The 21,164-nt window shown below is 41.2% G+C and overlaps 1 protein-coding gene and 1 long non-coding RNA gene across 12 annotated transcripts in view; one reads left to right on the forward strand and one right to left on the reverse strand.

Moving 5' to 3' along the window:
• LOC111255634 (choline transporter-like protein 1) overlaps positions 1-21,164 on the forward strand; it is a 28,616-nt gene that overhangs the window by 1,278 nt on the left and 6,174 nt on the right. For 2 of the 11 annotated variants that reach the window (XM_086985483.1, XM_086985490.1), the window contains exons 1-8: positions 10,578-11,332; positions 12,923-13,103; positions 13,332-13,573; positions 15,968-16,111; positions 17,107-17,257; positions 17,788-17,966; positions 19,672-19,998; positions 20,711-20,870. In XM_086985483.1, the coding sequence (XP_086841609.1) occupies positions 17,114-17,257; positions 17,788-17,966; positions 19,672-19,998; positions 20,711-20,870 (810 nt within the window). In that variant the 5' untranslated portion in view covers positions 10,578-11,332; positions 12,923-13,103; positions 13,332-13,573; positions 15,968-16,111; positions 17,107-17,113. The other 9 variants (XR_015325085.1, XM_086985451.1, XM_086985456.1 and 6 more) reach the window with 9 other exon arrangements.
• LOC147758340 (uncharacterized) lies at positions 1,396-9,922 on the reverse strand. The gene is made up of 3 exons (XR_015325088.1): positions 9,639-9,922; positions 5,348-8,720; positions 1,396-3,574 (listed from the first exon to the last, which is right to left on the reverse strand). It is a non-coding gene; the product is annotated as an uncharacterized LOC147758340 (long non-coding RNA).

A 21,164-nucleotide genomic window follows, 5' to 3' on the forward strand; every position in this document is an offset into this window, starting at 1 on the left:
AACGTAGATACGCCTCGTTTAGCGATGCTAGGCCAACCATCTAAAGCAGTGCTTCAATGCAGTACTCGATATGAACTCAAAACGTTTATTTAGATGATTAGCAGCGGTTGCATTCACTAGTTAAGTCCGCGAAAATCATATCATTAATATACTGTGATGAGCAAAGTTAGCATTTTCTTAGTAGAATTGTGTCTTTGACGTTTGATTTGGATTTTTAACAAGGATTAAATATTATTTCCTTTTTATTGTCTCGTTCTTGTGTCTCGAAACAAAACGTTCCCTGTTGACTCACAAATACTTGGCTCTACCTCACTAGGGCCAATTTTCAATCTACCACTAGGATCGATACCATATTCTATATATATATATATATACCATCCATTGCAATACAATACTATATTTGCCCCTGAGCATTTAAGTGTACACAATTGCTAGCAGTTCATAGTGAACACAGAAAATACAAATGGATAAATATCGATTAATTGTTTCCAATCGGGCCGTTTCTACCTTTGGGTAGCTATTTACCTGTTGACTATGAAGCGCGTCTGCGTAGCGAATTAAACCCATTTGATACCTTATGCACTGGGCTGTGCTTCGGCTAAGGTGCTCTTGAGCATGAGGCTACAGTTAACGATAAGACCTCCTAAATTTCCACAGAAGCTTTTTTGCCGTTACAAACACGCGTAGCGATGTGTTGTACATTAACTCCGTAGTCCTTTTGGGAACAGTGGGCCTTCCCCGTCTCTAGGGAGACGCAAGGCATAACTATAAGGACGTGTACCCCGCTCAAGAGGGAATAGTTTCTCTCCACGAGTAGAGGAACTACGTAGTTGGAGAACTGCAAGTGTTGAACGTTCGTATAAATCAGTTTTAAAAAAGCTCTCAGGAATTTTAGATAGCTTAAGTAAAAATAGGTTTAGATTTACAACGTCTTGTGTTGTTTATGAAGTGATAAAACTTGTTCGGTAACTTTAGAAAAATTAAGCTAAATGATATTAGGTAAATGGCTGTTTAGTGATAGAATAAGTATGCATTTTAATTGACATTGCATGGATTAGAATGATGAAATAGCCTTGGAGACCGCAAAGCCTTATTTTTGAGCGAAAATTCGGGTAATTAGGTTTCATAATAACACAATTCGTAACCTTAAGCTAATAACTACACAGACAAATAGATTGATCATGTAGAGTATCATATCTTCTAAATAGCACTTACTTTACTAAAAAGCTTTTTTACTTTACTAAAAAATTTTTCCAAATATATAGCTGTATTGATGACTTGATGCCTCTATAAGCGCTGAAGATGAAATGGTGCAAAAGAAGTAACATCGAACCTAAAACGATCTATATGTGATAGAATATATTAAATAGATATTTCTATTAATTATTTATTAGGACGTGTTATTACTTAACAAATTCTATTATTTGACATCCCATTTAATTTTATTTGTGAACAGTGGATATTATTCGTTAGCTATACAATATTGTTACTATTTTTACCAACAATTGGTAGCTGTCCGAGCGCCGTGACTGACTAAATTAAGACCTTTAATTGTTAAGTGACCTTTAACTAGTCACTTGGCGAGATTTGAAGATCGTTCCCAGGCAGGGCCTGTTGAATTTGAAGGAAATCAACGACCCCAGAGGGGATTGGATACTTCCTATTGACTCGACAACTTTCGTCACATTTATTGGTGTCTACCGGGCTCTTTTTTGTTCTGTTCAGACAAGATGACAACGATCATTCTGCTGCTGCCATTTTCTAATATTAGATATTAATCCTCCTCTTTCATTGAAGAACCCTCTGTCCAGGATAGCTATATAGCATCGCCGTGTTTTCCGGGCAAATCTGTTAAAATAAATATCACTTTGATGACCTCTCTGAACTAAGAATCACATCGTTGTTTTTCGTTAGCGTGCCATTGTCTGAGAGACATCGGTGACGGCTGCTCTATTATACTCTACTAATGTATCTGGATTATGACTTGTTATTGGTATACAATTTTTAACAGTGGACGAGTCGTAGAAGTCTTATAAATGTTGTGATCCATATAAAACTTGTTCCGTTACTTTCTCTAGAATGAGTCGTATAAAGAAAATCGTAAAAGTCGTTACCAACGGCGTCTTCTAGGAGTGCGCTATTTGCAAGTAGAAAGAGAAACGTAGTCTCATCGTTTTGTCAGCTTTTACCCCCTCCCCCCCCCCTACTTCGGCAGAGCTTCGGCGGCCTTCTTCTTCTTCATGGAAATTTGGGCGAGCTTGCAGATACTTTATTCTCTACTGATGGTCAAGTCCAGCAATAACCTAAATATATAGGAATATAGTACACAATTTAAATCAGTTGGTGATTGTTACGCGGTTGCGTCCAGACAGTAAACTGGACTCAATTTCACTAATGAAGCATAATTTGCTGTTTCAGATGCCTTTTCTTCAAATGCTATGATAGTGTAAAATGGCAACGAAGACCCCCAAGTCTACTGAAGATCACAATAAAGATGTAATGAATCATTTTGTATTTAGTCATTGAAAGCTTGACGTATCATCGTAGCAGTGCTATCGCTTTAATGAAAAATTTTAAAGAAGTCAGAGATTTTTGTCACTGACGGGTGAAAGAGCTATTCGTTCGCTTATTGAGATGCCATTTTTGGCCGCTAACATTTGCATACGTCGTCCAAAGTCATGTAGTAAAAACCGTTTGTCTGGCATTGTTCTAATGTAGGTTATAAGCAGCATGCCGATCACTGCCCTGTGATTTACCCTGTGTGTTTCCAGTTTGACGTTTTGCTACCGCTTCAGCTAAGCGTGGCTTCAGGCGGCTGGCCCCTTTTGGCACGAAGCGCAATGAGTTGACGCCCGGTCTCGAATCTAGATATTAGAATCTAGATAGCCTATTGCCAAAGGTAAAGAAATGTATCGACAATTTGCCAGACATAAATTCGTGAGGATACCTTCACACTGAGCCGATTTATGAACGCATCGCTTTGTTCGTAGCGTTCATTAGTTTAAGTACTCTACTGGCCCTTTGCCAGGACATCCCGTGCGTCTTCTCTCTACAGGCTGAGTAGTATAGACAGCACACCCCGGTGTGGATTTATTTTTTACTTCCGCGTCCAGGACGAATCGCTCGTTCTATTTTGATGCCGTCCTCTCGAAAACCGTTGCTTTATTCGCCCGACTGTGGTGTCCTACCATAACATCGTCGACTAGTTGGATCTGCACGAATTTTAATGATGATCATACAGCTCTCTCCACGACCGCAACCACTCTCGAGCCAAAGGGGACGCTTGAGCTCCTCTTCGACGAAACTGGGTCGCTTTTGCAGGAACGAATAGACATAAATATCTTTTGCGTCCTTGTACATCGTTTCCTCGAATGGCAGTGACTCAAACGCGCGAAGGCAAGACGGCATTCTGTGCCTTGTGGCGTCGTCGACCTCTTTAGATGACAGATGTTTTCCCGTCCATCGATCGGGTGTTCGCTGTCTGCTGATCTTTCTAGTTGAAGCTGATGACGACTTATCAATGCCGATGGCGCCTCGTGAGGTGGTTAACGCGGCGCTTCCGGGATACCGGGACCTGCTTATCGATTGAACTTATTGTTGCAGTCAATGTGGTGAAAAATGACTTGAAACTGAAGGATCGTGCGTTAGTTTGGTATGTTGGAGAATATTATATTTACGGATATATATAGAGAACGCGGGGGAACCGGGAGGTGGGTCAGTAGAGGAAATTATTATGGAAAAGGGGTGGTTATGTTAATGAAGTAGCTATGACAAACGCATACAGTAGGCCATATGTCATAGGACATGAATCTATAGACCAGTCTTGCAATCAGTTGCTGTGTTTGTTTAAACTATACCGAACATTATGTATATAGATTATTCAAATATTTATTCAGCACAATGGATTATTGCTCTATAAACATGGACATATTGCTCTGCGTTCTGCAGAGTAAATTGGACCTAATCTGGGCTTATTTTCGCGCGATAATGCAAAGGTAACGAAATGCAAAAACATGTCGGCTCCCCTTGGTTCTAAACTGAACATAGACGCACCAGGTTTGGTACTGATGTTATAGTGACTATCGTACTGGGCTTAGATTTTAGAGACATTTAGTTTATGGATATCGGTGTCCAAGAGAGTACGCGCCATTTGTTTCTTGGGTGCTGATAAATAAAGGAAAAATTGATGCCTTTTTTTTATCTTAATCTATATAATAAAATAAGTAGTAGTAGAGCTAGTAATATTGAAAGGACATTACGTGTTCTGAGGTTCTGTAGATAAACACGTCGCTATTGCACCATCATGGGACAGTCGTCCGAACCAACGCTTAACTAAGACAACCAAAAAGGATGTAAAGGTCAAGGAGAACAGTATCGTAAAGACCTGCAAGACTGAAATATCGGTTGTCGTTTTTGGAAGTGTTCTATAATGAATTAACGAGTAGACAATTGAACCTAGTCGAAAAACGTGCGTAAGTATCTACGAACCGCATTCATAAACGCGGGGGATATCAGATCCTACAACCCCACTAAACAATGCGTGCGTAAAAATGCGTGTTATGGCAAAAATGCGTGCGCAATACGTAAGGCAGAACTGGGCTAAGGTTATGTTTGTGGGCTAATTTCTTTGCAGTCTGTCCAGACGCAGTTAAATGTTTACATTGGACTGTCTCAAAGCACATATGTTGCCTATGCACCATTGCGGAAACACAAGAAGAGAACCGCCTGCCAATTGTGAATTCATTTTTTTAAATGTCCTTGGCCCATAGGCCCAAAACAATGAACTTGCTTAATGTGCATTTCTTTTTTGCTAAGTCAGCTCATTGTATGCCCAGCCCGCTATTCGAGTACGCATTACTTACTGATGTCACTTCTTTATAAAGGGCCTGGACGGCGTTTGATAACGTACGACGCAATGTGACAAAAACGCCCAACACAAACTTCATATTACTCGTTCAGTATTTTGTATCATTTTAGTTTATTTACGTATCGCAATGATCTGGGCTGTATTGATGTAACCGTTTTGACCTGCGTTGTCCTTTATTGCCGTTGCATTTATAACACATAGGCTCAGCGCCCGCTCCATAAATCGATGTTCCGTAGACAATATAGCTAGCTGTCTGCAACGTGTCCTTCAACTTAACAAGCGATGTATTATAATAATAATACCACTGTGTTTGTTAGAACTTACAGCTGTTTTAGAAGAAGTTGATAGCAACATAAGATAAACTATATAATTGCTTGTTCTGACAATGTCGTAGTTCAAACCCCAACAGTATCATCAAATTATGAAACGTTATAGTGTTACAGTGGTACTATGTAACCTATTTTCGTGTATTTTTCTTACCAAAATGCGTAATGCCCCTGCCAAAAGGAACTACGCGAACGGAATGAATCCACGATAGCTTCAACTGGTGCTTGGAAAGCTTGCTTTATAACAGGAATATATGTAGATACATCTGAAATTAATGTTTTCTGGTAAATAATAGAAGTTCACTGCTCGATAAACACTTTTGCCGATTAGTTTAGAACTACTGAATAAACTTCGCGCATATAATGCTTAACTTATAATATTACAAGGTAAGAATTCGAAATAGTAGAAAGGCACTTATACTATTACTTTCAACATCTATTGCGGTCTCCCCGTATATCTGCCTGCCGTGAGATGTTTAGTGGAGTTCCTCAAATACCGACCAGTTATCAGTGTACACGTGTTTATGAGTCCCCATCATAGACGCAGATCTACTTTCTTTTTCTGTGGTGATTTTAAACGATTGTATTTTCGCCTGCACCTTTACTTGCCTTCCAATGACGAGTGATAGCTCGTTGCAGCCCGCATTGGAGTCCTCCTCCGTTCTCATTACCTATACCCAAATATCACTAATATACTATGTCTCGCCTTGGCATTGACCTTGGTAAACATCGATCGCAGGCAACTACTTCGTGCTCAAATAGCATCCGGCTTAGTTACGCTGATGCGACCTTGTCAGTGTGACGCCAACGTAGTCTAAGGTTTTTCGTGTGTGCGGGACGACCTTCGAGTAGAGGGACAGTCCTCACAGAGGACATCCAAGGTCTTCTCGGTGAGACCTGATTTCTGCGAGCTGCTGCGGTTGACCTAATTAGTTTCGAATTCTGTTTAAACGATATATATATCGTCCAATATAGAAATATTTATGCAATTATTTATATTTGATATAAATATTTAATCAATTTCAACCAATGGATGGTGATCAGTGGTAGGCAGAATGTAACAAGAGGTGTATTTGCCACTATAGCTCTCCCACAAAGGCCGTTAATTGGAGACTTACAACGTTCGATTAGCTACAACAGTTTGCAATTAATACCCTAATAACGTCCGAGTTTACACTAGTTTTTTCATTTCTGACCGTAACAAGCCGTCATTGCTACAAGCCATGCCGTGTCTTGCGTCTAGCTGCGTCACTAGGGATAATTAATGCTATCGTGTTCTGCAACGACCCATAGCTTCGTAGTAGCTGCGCGCCAATGTGACAATCTTCTAATGGACCTCGCGATCTAGCACTTCTTTCCATCCGCCAAACGTTACAATGCACCTGGCACCTTGCCTTTGCTAAATCTTTCAAGTCCGCATCTGACAGCTTCGTATTGTATCTGATTGTATGTTCCCCGTACAGTCGCGTTCTTTTCCGCCGTCTAAAGTGGTATTTCGCGACTGGGCCCTTCTCTCCGTCCCTTGCTCTAGCGGTGGCAACGACATGCACCGCTACCTGACGCCGTTGCTGGTACTAAGAACTGGCTCGAAAAAACTTACGGATGCTACCAGCTGTTTCAAAGCAGTTCCCCTTGCAGCGATCTGGCCCCCGACCTGCCTCGGCGCTGGCCAGCCTTCAAGTCTCGGGGCTCTGTTTTTCGACAAGCTCGGTGGGACTCGAGCCTCGTCATTGTTATCTACCAGGAACTAAGGCCTTGGTCAACTAGCGGCTAGAACGTTAGACTGTATTCGCGCTTGAGGTGACAGGTGTCTATTGTTTAGATTCTTGGCCGTAATATTCGGCCGCGTTGCCTGCGCCCTTAACTCAACGCACGGCCTAGAGCCTTCCACGCTCTCTTTGTTTCTTGCTAATCCCCCAAACACAAGGTTAACCGTAGTTGACGGTCATCGAGGTTTCCGCGAGGCGACAGGGTCATCCAATTATCGCCCACTTTAACGTGTCGTCATTGTAATTTTCCAATGTCTGGTTTACTTGCTCGAATCGGAACCTTTTTCACTGATGCTCACGCATGCGCATCTCGTCTCCTTCTGTAATCATTAAGTTAAAAGATAGTAGCGACTTCCTTACCGCGATAGACCTTAGCCTGGTAGCTTGACTGACGGTTTCGGCCATCCTCGAGCTGAATAGCCACTCGCCTTCAACGATTCGCCCTCGCTTCGTTGCCACCGATTGTAGTTATGACGCACTAGTACCGGCACAAATGCAATTTATTCGTGCACATCTCGTCCTTGCATAGCAATAGCGATGCAAATACCAAGGTTGATTAGTACGGGCCGTAACAATGTACATTTACATAGATAAATCCATGACGTACGATACTTCAGTTTTTTTTCTCTAGCATCAGTTTGAAGTCATATCTTTAATTAAATACCAGGACATCAGGTGCAGAAACACACTTGATGATCAGTAAGCAGTTCTGCTGTTTCCTGGGTTCCCGTTCGATTTAGTAGCGTGACGAAACCTAAACGGTATGCATCCTGCGTTAATATACCTCCATGTCGTAGATTACAGGATAATTCGGCTAACCAAGCTTTATTCGATTGGGAACAGTAGAAACTAAGAGGACCCATCCGTATAAGGGCCAATCTCATTTCATTGCCTCGATTGAATAGTAGACAGAGCGAACGAAATTCCATTTTGATCGCCCATTGAAACGCATTGATTTTGTCAGCATTTACCCACTTATGTCAACTCGACATGACAGATAATTGATGATACAGGAAAGGATATAGCTTTAAGTCACACGATATGTTTAACATAAATCGTAAGAAATAACAGTAATGCCCACTAAAGCTAATACGTGGTGACAACTAGCGTAAAATTGCGAGCTTTTGTGGAAACTATTATTGACACCACTTAACTGCGTGTTATCGACGTAAGTACACCCCCTAATATCATATACTTAAAATGTTCCGCATAACGCCTTGGATAGCTTCCCCTTTACGGGACGTGTTCGTGACGGGTGGTTCGGGAAGTTGGCGTATGATCATCGTGGTCCACGTTCGCTACGTCAGCTATTAGGTAATACGCCTGACTCCTAGCACGAAATAGTGTGTGCGTCGCTGGGCAAAAATTTTTAGGTTAGGTCTACAATATTTGTTGTACCTTGCCACCATGCAACCATTAATTACTATCCATTGAGTCTATGGGTTAAATATCCTCCTGCACGCGCATCCTAAATTGTTATTAATGAAACTGTTTACTTCGCAACTGTCGTTAAGTAAGAGTTGAAATTTTTTTACAAGAGAAAACCTTTTGAGGGAGAACTTAATGACAACAGTATAATTTCATTATAGTAAGTCTTTGGCGAAACGTGTTTTTAGGCAGTGACGGCTCATATTGTCGCAATTATATAAAGCTGTGCTGGTTAGTCGATCCGCTTCGAATTACGTCCGGACGATTAAGCGTTGCTTCAGTCCAATCAACAGTAATGCCACCACGGAAGCGGTAACAGCGCATAACCGCCTACGAAACAATGGAAACTAATTAGAAAATAAAATATTCCACCTGCTAATGCTACTAACAATAATACAATGTTAGGTGCATTTCGAAGTCTACTTAAGTAAGTGGCGGTAAAGAAGTTCATATCTCCTGTGTTACCTAAATTTTCATATTCCGTATTGTACGCACAGTCGCTTCCGATATGACGTGCATCATAGTATTGTAGGAAACAAACCACAGACGTAATTAAAGACACGCCAAGGCGGGTTTCTTTCGGTGCAATTCCTGTTGTCCGTTTCTTACCACAGTACAGGTCATAATACCGAACGAATCAGGAAGAAAGAGGTAAAGAAATTAGCACCTATTTGTGAATTATGCCCAGGTACGTATCATTACTAGGCACGAACACGAGACGGTTTCGATGTATATGAGGCCATTGACATGCTGGCGACAAAAGGTGAAGTTAAATTCTGCACGTGATGCATCTGAGCGAAAATGGCAACGGAGTACACCCCGATGTTATTCAGTTTATACATATCAGTCACTTTTTCGTTAATTGTCTTCGTAAAGTCCCTGGATGTGCTTACAATATATTGATTTTAATATTTTCGTGATTCTAGGGTGCCTTACTGCTTATTGGAGTCGTTCTGCGATAGAACTTGTTAGAATCGTTGTCTACACGAGCGTAATAAGTAACATTTTCGAACAAGTAGAAGCTGCAGGGTACAGTAACGGCTTACACATGTTACAAACCAGCTGTGTATCAAGCTAAATTGCATAATTATTACTTGTTAAAGACAGAGTCTGAAGTAGAGAACACATCGCATTCACGTGTTTTGTAGTCGCACATCTCAAATCCGCAATGACAAAATGCTTGTATATATATATATATATATATATATAGGTGGGGAAAATGAAAATCGCCGAGACTCACAAACTCACACTTGTTCAGGCGACGCCCCGTTTTTAGCAATAAATAAGAGTGAGTATCAGAAATTCTAAAGCACTACATATTGCCAGACACTATTCCGTGGCCGATGGTAGTTCCCTGCATGTCAGTCGTACCATGGGACGGCCTTCCCGTATAACCGGGCCGAAGAAACCGCCACCGTTCAAATTACCCGAAATCATCATACTAGTTTATTACTACGACACAAAGTCACCGACTTCTCGTAAAGATCACAACGTTAAGCGTAACCACTGTAGCGGAACGTCTACTAAACCTAGTGCCTCTACGCAGCTTTGGACAATGGCAGCAGCTGGTGGGATGCTAGTTTCGATTTCTGTCCAACCGTTCAACTATTACAATCGGAGAACTCTGAATATATTTGCAGGAGAACAGGAAAACGATCCTGATAGTATGCGAAATTAATGTAAGATTTTGTGATCGATCGTGTGTAAGCACACGGTTGAGCTCTTACGCGAGCATAAATCTCTGCTTTCGAGGAGCGTCATGCTGTCCATGGTATATTGCAATGTGTGAGGATGTTATTTTTTGCAGTGTAGGTACGGTCTGTTCTCTTCTCGGAGTGATGACAACTTGCTCAGAAGTATGAAAATTACTCTATAAAATCCACTGAAAACCTAAGCGTTTTGATGTTTCTCTATCGAATATCAATTATCTGCAACTTATCTGTTCTGCCTTTGGAACTCTATTTTTCTTATATCTGAGAACCACTGCCATGCCCGTCGTAGACGTAGTCTGACCGTGCGGTAGGTTGAGGCGATTTGAATTTCTGCGAAAATAAGGGCCCCACACCCTGTAGCGCATTGTACACTCAGTGGCTAGAATCTTTAATCGCAGCGGTCTTTTAATCGCTCCCCTCTTAACCATTGAAGTATAAATAGTGCTTAACTATGAGTGGTTAGGTAATTTTTATTCCAAGTTATATGCAGAACTTACTTTAACGCTATAACTCGCCATAGAGAATTAATTAGTTCACATAGAGTACTTAAAGGAAACTGATAGCCGAAATTGACTTCTGTGACGGCGTATATAGACGCAGATTTGCTTAAATTCAGATTTCCGCAACGTAAACTTTAGTTAACGTATCTGCCTTGGATATATGGGAGCCGAATTGAAATCGTATTGATTCAATCGGATGTTACTCATTTAAAATCGCCCGCCAATAACTATTCGATTAATGGCTAGATTAAGAAGTGCTCGACAGCCGAACATTTGAGCGCTTTTAACAATTCTGATTCAACTCTAGAGGCGTAACCAATATCAGAATTATGCACATACCATTCAAATAGAATTCAACTATTGTCCATACTAAACTCTGCACAAAGACGTAACGTAAGATATTTTGGGTAAAAGCTGTTATACAATACGCGTCTGCTATTCGTCCAAAATCTGTATTTGTATCGCTCGCAACACTGCTACGGCAGGCCTAGGCCATATGCTGTGATAGATTGGAACCTAATGCCAAATAAATTGTGTTCTTAGGAGCGAGCTGCCATGATAGCCGTTGGGACAGATTGCCTCCCAGTAGTCCAGTACTTCTAGACAATGAACGTCGTTATTGTTAACTTTAGGTGCACTCGAATATAGTTCTAAACTTAACGATAGATGAATTAGCCCACAATGAGCCCGTCAAGGTTCGATGGACTTGATTTCGTTCCAAAGTTCTTTCGTAAGTTCGCATATTTCGTTGTGGATTCCTCTAGCGTTTTTCTAGGTGTACTAACGATGGCTATTTTGGGAATTAATTTTTTTTTTACTTTTACTGTTATTTTTTGTATCTAAAGCAGTTGGCATTTAACATTCATAGAGTCAGGAGCACTTTATATTATGGTCCGGGTGAATGAGACAATCTACATACCATCTAGCTCTATTTGATTAAATACCTGAGCAAAAGACAAGCTACGTTTAACGTTATCTACTCAATGTCCAACTTATTTGCCTACTAAACAAATTTAACATAACAAATATGGCAGTCCATTAAAGCTGACGCCAAATACAACGATCTAATTTATGTAGACTGCGTGTACGAGGGTGCTCAGCGGAACTATTCTCGAAGCGAATGGACGTTACTCACGAAAGTTCACGGAAATCATCTGGCCTTGACGATTTGTTTGCCCCAAGTAACATGATTTTACTCAGAGCTGTCGGCGATCCTATATTTAGAAAGCGTTCGGTCATTTTTTATAGTCCAAGTATGAATCCTAAGGCTAGTGGATCATGTAGAGCTTTGATGGGTAATGACAAATCTGTATTCTCCGTATTCAAAAGTGATCGATCGTGACAGAACCCCAGAGACGAGTGGGGACCTGTCATAGTCGAGGTCTTGCTGTAGAAAGCCCGAAGCTAACAGATCCTCGAAAACTCAATTTGAAGGGACATTTTTATTTGGCAAACCAATAGTAATAATAAACTAAGCTGGTAATTAAAAGTAATATGCATATATATATACACATTACCTTTAAAATGTATATGCAGTGAGCCGCCAGGATATTCTTGGAACTTTTTGTTTTTAGTTGGAGGGCAGCAGAGTCAATAAACACCATCACCTCCGTTTTATTTAACTAGAATTTAATATAAAAGTAGAAACCGTGCCAAATAGAAACAATCAGAGTTGGACGGCAATGCATCTGGTAATTCACGTAGGCTACAACGAAGATCAGCGCAATGTATGTAATGTATTTATGATATATACAGTTACCTAGGTAAGGCTAGCTAGGTAGAGGAACATTCGTAGTTTAGGTAACTATTATAATTTTTCCAATATTTGCTCTGTTAAGAAACACCCGGCGCTTTAAACTTAGCGATTTATGTCATTGATCCAACATCAGGCCTAAGGTGTCAGCCGCAAGGCAATGTTTCAACAATAGATAGTAGTCGTTTTCGAGCACAGCAAAGCAGCAAGCAAAATGTCCACCAGGCATTAAAAAATAGGTCTTCATTATTTTCAGGAATATTTAGAGACTTACCTCCAACATTCAATGTAATTGTTATCACTGCTCATAACAGAACACTCAAAAATATCACATGTCGCTAGAAAAAATTTCGATTTCCTAACCTTGTCGTAATCGCCTACATGCTAGGCACTAATCTATACCGTAATAGTGATACGCACGCAAATCTCCGTTGCCACAACTTGAAACCTCTGTCCAGCCACGAACTTTTCCTCAATCAATGCGATTCCACCCTATTTTCACCTCTTAAATTGTAAATATCTATAAGGATGCAACAGATCCGTAAATCTTTCTGTGCTGCCTCCTAGTTGTCAACTTAAGAATTGCTTCATCACTCGGTAGCCTGAGCCTCCTCACAGCTACCCCACAAAGGTTCCAAATGAGACGTCGCCTGGCTGCCCTTGCCGCTCGAAAAGTCAGCAGTATTAAAAGCAACAGGATCAAAAGGACGATTCAGCAGACCGACGACTTAGTCCCAGTGTGGCAAAGGTATCTTCTTTATATATATCTAGATATATATTTATGTATATATAAGCATATTGTGTAGTCCGTGTCGTTGGCAAAACTTAAACTACCGACTTCATGACCCTTCTAACCACTCGCTTGGACCTCTAGGCCACCGTGTCAACTTTCTTTATATATATATATATATATATATAGAGCGTGTTTTGGGGGCGAGCGAACAATTGACCAGCTGTGTCTCGTCTCCAATATGAGTTAATTGCTTCAGGCAATCAAATTGTTCAGTCCCATCACACGATGATTTCAGCGAGGATCGTATCAGTGTTTTCAGCCGCTACTGGCTAAATTTTGTCACCAAGCTGTGATGTTATTCAGAAGCCCGCTCGGTTACGTCCAAAACAGGAACAAGTCATTCGTAACATATTAAGGGACAGTAAACCTAGAGACGTCATGGACAAGATCAAACTGGCGAGAGAATGCCAATACAACGGCGGAGGGTAAGTTACTGCAATGCAGTGCGTCTTCAATGAATTGGATCAGTTTGCCGCCATAGAACTAACTTTGCCAAGCCAGCTTGCTTACTTCAAGTAGACTGGATGGATTTGACTCATACGAGCATTTACCACGTGAGCACCGCTCCATATAAGGCTAATCATGCTTGACAACTTCGAGCTACAGTGAGTTGACGTGCTTGATTGTCGTTTAGGAGGTAGAAAATCTTATACTAGCAGCATTTACCAAAATCGTACAGGCTGTTTTCTGTAGTCGATCTAACGTTGCCGCATTGCTTGCCGAATCTGTTTTGAAAAGTACGAAGAATGAAGAAGCCTGTTCCAGAATCAGTAAACAGGTAGAAACAGCTACAATTACGGTCAATTGAAGTAAATAACGTTGACAATAATAATAACAAAGTAACGGTTATTTTCATTAATTAAGTTCTGTAATGCAGTCGAAATCTGATGCAACTTACTGCATAACAGGAAACAATCGGTGGTTTAATCAAAGGAATACTTCTATTTGAATCGATATTTTTATGTCGCGGGAGATAGAGTCTAGTTGCATCTACCGGGCCAGACGAGTAATTGAACTGGATGTATAGGGAAAGCTCAGCCTTAACTTTTTTTGTTCTGATGATGCACAGTAGTACGTAGAAGGCGGTCCACCAGAATAGTAACGAAGTACGTTGTTGCTGAGTTACCTCAGAGGATTACTGTGTCACTGAAAATCGCTCGTTGGCTTGACCTTAGAGAGTTTGGTTTCTACACTGAAAAAGTTACGTAGTTAAGCAGACTGTAGCGCTTGACCGAACCTAAAAATAAGCTTTGTGTAAAAACGAGAAACGTTTGCTTTTGATGAACACTTCCCATCCACGTGGCTATCTACGAAGGGGTTTCCTTGGCACCTCAAATGTGCACCCCTTTTAGCAGTCGCGAACTTCCGAGTCCTAAGTCGTCTTCACCGCTCTTAAGTCTCCTCTACGACAGCTTTTTCATCGTGGGTTTTAGATAGACATTATCGCTATGTCAGCCGCCTTCGTTGTTCACAGACTCGAATGTATAGATTCAATTAGTAAATATGCCTATAGCTTAAGTCCCTACCCTAATCCGTCTTCTCTCCATTGTCCAAATTCCATTTATTCATAAGCAGTTTGTCTATTCACAGGGATACAGCAGTATTTCAACAGGTATCCTCCGCACAATCATGTGACTATCGCACGCGTCGTATCGATCAACAAATGCACCGCTGTTTACTTCTTGAATGAATGCAGCCCCGTTCGACCTCAAGCGTCTAGGCAACGATATCGGTCTTACATGTCTTGAACTCAGACCTGTCATAGCGTATACTATATAAAATACCCCCTAAAATAGACAATAAAGGTGTCCATGCACCATAGATGTAATAGCAGCCGGCTCTGGGAGTCGTCCGTGTCCCGCTTTGCTCAAATTTTTTAGCTGTCGAAAACCTCAATAGGGCAGTAAAGGATGAAGGCAAACTCGTTCCCGTCACAGAGGTTACCCCCCGACACCAACAAAGCCCTGAGAAAGTTCCCGTGCTACATGTCACCGGTGGTACACAAGAGACGTTCGAGGAAACGCTCTAGATTAGATCGACCCAGATACGAACCTAGCTATTCGATGATACGATGACACAGTATCTGACGTGACAGCTGTTGCTGGTGCAGGTCTCAATCTGCCCCCGTGACAAGCTTCCGCTTCTACTCCTGCCCCACTTATGTGACAATTTCTTGGTTTCTAAGAGTTGCTGGGGCGGCTTGACTCAGCGAGGCGCTTAAGTGAGAGAGATGTCGAGAATCAGATACAATGTTCAGGTGCGCCGACACGACTAAAGTGAATGGATACTCGATAAGAAAACGTATCGAACGCTGTAAATAATGAGCAGCACTGCTGCTTGAATAGTCCAACGCCCCAATTGTTCACTAAGACGGTTTGTATCGGTCGTCGTTACCGCTTACTCTGTATCGGTTGGCTCTCAAACGATTTTCAAACGATTCTAATACAGAGTGCGCGTGATAGTAGAAGTATTAGTGTTAAGCTACGGCCCCTGTCAATAAATATGCCCACAGAAGACAGTGATGCCTTAAAGTAAAATCTTCGCAGTTCTAGGGTGAAGCGATTACTTGATTAATATTATAGTCGTCATCCGATGCATATATATAGCCTTCGTATTCAGTCGACAGTTTATGGCAGTGTGTTTTTCGTTCCCGCGAAAAGCAATCGAACGTGTATTATGCTATTACTAGAAATCGCTTACTGACGCCGACTACTTTGGTTTACAATGTATGAATTGTAGTGCATCTCGGGATTGTTTCCCCTCAATCCAAATTTCAGTTGTTTTTCCTCTACCTGATTTCATGCTCTCTCGGGATGTAGATGGTGCGTGTTTCGAGAAGTCGAAATTCGTCGGAGTCAGCACCAGCAAATGCAACGGTATCTGTAGATGCTGGAGTAACGCAAAGGGGACCAGTGTCGTTTGACATCTCGTCCGTTGAACAACGCGAGGCCATTCGTAAGCAGGTAGCCAACAAAGCACTGAGGCGGCTTATGTGTGATCTTTTATGTTAGTTTGGATTTTTTTTTGATAAATAGCTGATCCTTGCGGTTACTCAAAATTAATTACCAGCTACAAGATCTTTCCTAGTGTCATGTAGTCATAGTGTAATGAACGGTAGCGCTTATTGCAGAACTATTAAGCTGGGTCGACGTTGGGCACGCCCATTTTGCGTCATACCGAGGACCATCTATCCCGTATTTTCTCTTAGCTATCCAGCTAGTCAATTATATGCACGGATCTCCAAACCAGTTTGTCAGAACGTGAAAATTAGTGCTAACTATAAATGATCCTCACTTTCATTCCTTTTGCCAGCTGTAACTGTAACCATCACAACCAGATAACAATTCTATAAGCAATACCTAGATTTATAAAGCGGCAATAAAAATGTCTGTCTCAACCAGAAGAATAAATTTGATTGAACGCTCTGAAGATTATTCGTGAATGTACCGCTCCATTGCGATACAGCAAAAAAAGATGAACTCTGTTAATGACGCACCTGATATGGCTTTTGTGAAGCCTCTGATGTCAATAGAAAAGTGAAGCGTATAAGAACCATGAAGCTTTGCTCACATGATCATGAGGTATCGGTTTAAGTATCTCAGCAATTCCCTTGTTCGTCGAACTGGCAACCTATGGTCGTACAAGCTTTTCAACAGAACACTTAATGGTATTCGGTACAAACGGGCCCTTGCGCATTATAATCTTTCTCCGTATAATATTTCTATTGACTTTAACTAAACATATTACAGAACTGAAAGCTTCCATCGAGCAAGTTAGTTGCAAATACACCCGCCAAAGCCCTCGGCTAGTGGCCCTCTCGTTGTCTACTGATCGATCGGTATCTGCCCTTGACGAAGATAGGAACGTTTTATCGAGTATGAAATTATTCAAATTGTGCGTCTTTTTGTTGTCGTTGCTGCTTTTTATAAAATACAACTCTCTACGCGAGCGTTCTCAGAGGTACGATGGGATGCCGCTGCGATACGCGCGTCTACTCAGCCGAAGAGAAAAAGCCTGCCCCGGATGTTCTCGCCAAAGGCCTATCACAGGGCCGCAACTGCACCAATATGACGTGGATCGTCGTTCTTGTACTCTATTCGGCGTTAATGGTTTGTAATGAAAAGCATTTAAATTTGTCTTTTAATCATTTTATATGTCGGAGTGAGGTACACGGCTGGAGAAAAAGCTGTTTGAAGAAATCCGGAATTTGATCGCGGTTTTCGCGCCTCGTTCAAAATAAACATCCATTGACGATAACAATTACATTGACAAGAGCGCTCAATGAACACTTTTAGGCAAAAGACAAGGAGCATTTATCCGAAAGGATCTCGTTCATTGAGTCCATCTTCTTCATAATCCAAACTCAAATAATCCAAAATAAGGCAAACGGTCCTTGTGAGGGAGGACGCAGGCGTTGAAAAAATTACTTGATCACTTGTATGAAGTGACAACCTAAAATGAGCAGTAATTAATCGGCATGTCCAGTGTACGTACTAACGAACTTCTACTCCCGATTCAATTTTCGAGAATGTACCGATTCTTGAGCCTTATGTAACAGCTCTATAACCAACAACAAACAGTACCACACAAGCATTTTCCCCATAAAGGACTCTGTGCTTACTTTTCCGTGATCGCTCAGCTGTTCGTTTCGATCGAAGCGATTCGGTTAGCAAATCCGTGGAAATTCATTTACGGAACAGATTCTAACCGAGACGTGTGCGGAATGCGAAATCGAGTCTCCGGGAACGACCTTACCTCGAAACCGTTCCTGTATCAGGAGACCAGCAGCTGTGTGACAACATGCCCTCTTGGATACGTGTAAGTTCAATGTTTACATGCCATGTTATGAGTGTTAATAGGTCGGGCTGAACCCTCGACTAGGAACAACTGGACTAATAGAGAAGATAGCACGTTTCTGAACGGTTGTGTGGTGGATATGAAAGAGACCAGTAATGAACAACCAAAACAGAAGAAATTCTATAGTGCTTACATTGTGCTATTCTCAGCAATATTCAATTCAGGTATCACGAGTAGTAACAGTCAAAGATGTAAATTATAGTAATCGTTAAGTGCCTCATTGTGATAGAAGTACAATTTAGATCGATGTGTCCGTTCCGAAAGAGTACTCTATGGAAATAATAAGAATTTACCTGATAGTGGCAATGATAGACCGGGAATTAGATTGGTGATTGATATTTAGGTATATGCGAAAGTATTATACCCTCGAACCAGTGTTGAGCCTTGGTATACACAAGTAAACTTAGGCTAAGTTCCGACTGATTAAAGAGGTACATATTATTACAGTTGTGTTCTATAATTGAAATATCTACTGTGTTCAGAAATGGGTTGGTTTTTATCATTTTACGCCTATCCACCAACGCGTAGAATTTCAATGACAACACCCGTTACCGAAAGCACTCTCCAGCGAGCCTACACAATAATCAGATAAATATTTCTTAGCAATGTAAAATATAGTCATACTGCCCGTTGTTGACAAATAATAAAGAACGTAAATTGGAGTGAAAAGATTTTTTGTCATTATAATTTTTTGCTCTGGGATACAGTGGGCTCGACGTTAAGGTCGAGAACTTGCGTAGATCTACGGACACGGGCAGAAAATAGACGCGATGAACACCGTTAACATTTCGCCAACGGCGAAGCCGATAGACAGTTAGAAAATAAGTACCGCATAACAGAGCCCAAAAACCACCTAAACCACTATGAACGCAAAGCCAATTTTACGAAGATTTTATCCTAATAGACCATTAGAATTCTTGCAAATATAACAACAGCTTCGTCAGTAGCCCTGCCCGAAAAAGTTTACCATTTGACCTGATACATCCCGTACAGGTGAGTACAAATGAATCATTTCACAGTAACAGACAATGCGAGTGACTGCACCCCAAAAAGGTAAGCATAAATCAAACTCTCAAAAAGTCATGACAGTTTGTTTAAGGATATTCCTGTTTCTGGTGGTAATTCGTTTTTTTTTCTTAATTATCCAACTTGAACCCATAGGTCATTCGGTGATGTATCATAAGCTTGGGAAAATCTAAAAATGTAGACATTTTGGACATTCTCCAACGTGGAGAATCATCTGATGAGCTTTCCACATGTTGATAGCCGTTTTTTGGCAGCCCTGAAGTCGGAATCCATGCTCAATCCTGATATCGCCTAATTCGAATTCATTTCCATACCAATTTTGATGAATCTTTTTTTTTGTTTTCGTTACTCTGCAACATCATTCTGCTGATAATCGTGTTGTAGATGATAAGGGATGCCGTTTCCACCGGAAGCTTTTGGATATGTTCTTAATACCCGACAGCGACCCAAAATAACTTGATTGAGGCAGAACGTTTATTAACAATTGCAACATGTGCATACGCACAATTCCAGTAACACTACTGTTTTAATTAGACCGGAAATAAATAGCGATTGCGTTAATAAATACATATGTTTTAGTAGTCTAATCAGACCAGTTATTAAATTCTGTTTGCCCTACATTGATTTTTGATTTTCAAAGGGTTTCGCGACTTCAACGATGCGTCCGCGACGCGACCTATTTTCGAAATCTAAGCGGAGCGGTCGAAAGTTCGGAACGTCCTGTCGATTCGAGTCACCATATACAGCAACAGCACCGAGAACAACGGCAGCGGCGCGAATTACGACAAATGTCTCCTGTTAGCCAGGACGCCATCTATCGCTTTTCGATTCTTCCCGGAAAGCAAGGCAAACAAATGGAGGGACTCTTAGAAAGCATTGTCCAGAACATCTCTCTGTGTCGCCTGGAATTGTTTTACATGTGTCTGATAGCGGTTGGATGCAGTGTCTTTATCGTTTTGCTGCTTCGGTACGTTTAAAACACGTTCCGCGGCGTGTGGATGGATCCTGCACTCAAAATGGTTTTAAAATATTGTCATAGAATAAGGTTAATGCGTCAACTTTGTTTGCGGACATTGGACCTCACGTTTAAGTGTTTGCCTCGATTGTATAAGATTCCAACGTTATATAACCGGATCAGTATCGACTTAATGGTTAGCAAAAACGTTTTTGCCTTCGTCGTCTTGCCTTGTCGATACCTGTTTTAATGTTGTTTCGACTAATATCACAGCCTTAGCTATCGATCAGATAGCGTTGTGTGGTTAGGATTTGTGTGTGTCCTGAGCAACAAGACGGATGAATAATTTTTAATTGATAAAAAAAAGTAAAGATGGTGTTTGGGGTTCATGAATAAGACCGTCCTTGGAGCCGAAATAATTTCCCGTAGCTCGATAGCAGCTCGCACTGGCATGACAGATCTACGAGCATATCGTATCATATCTATAACAGTCAGCCGTTTGTAATCCAAGGAGGGATTTTAGCCATTTCATAACAAGATCAAGGGCTGTTAAGTCCTGTAAACCATAAAAACTGTAAATCCATTTCATAAGGTCAAGATTTGTCCTTGTCTATATTTTCGATCTGATAAGCTTTCAAACGTGTGCGCCATTTCTTTCAGGTAGTAAACAAACATTTAACTGTGCACCCATTATTTCGTGTTGCTCGTGTTCACTTTGTTATAGGTTTCTCACTAATTTGATCGTCTGGTTCTTTCTGTTAACTATTACGGCGCTGTCGATCGGCTCGACAATATTCCTTTGGCTTCAATACGACCTCAAGCAAAGACGTAAAGAACCGAGCCACCTTTTCTATTACGGGGCGATTTCCTCTACAGTTGGGGCGGTAAGCAAGGCTAACAGCTGAAAGTCTGCTTTGTGCCTGATTAAGATCATTCGATAGTGGTTTATCTGACTAACGAATATGAACAGTTTAGCTAGTAATGGTTGGTTAGCTGCCTATATGGACAACATGACGATATCCTTAATGGACTACGCGGATAGAAAGCAAGTCGCTTGCTGGGGCAGTGGCAGCTCGTTGACTAACATAAAGCCCAGAAACGTCTAGATTCAAACCTGCCAGAGGTGATATGACGGTTCCTTTCGAGCTAGAGCAAGCACTCTTAGCTAGGCGTAATTA

The sequence above is a fragment of the Varroa destructor genome, unplaced genomic scaffold, assembly GCF_002443255.2.
Source record: "Varroa destructor unplaced genomic scaffold, Vdes_3.0 BEIS01000001.1, whole genome shotgun sequence".
In the NCBI taxonomy this organism is placed as follows: Eukaryota; Metazoa; Arthropoda; class Arachnida; order Mesostigmata; family Varroidae; genus Varroa; species Varroa destructor.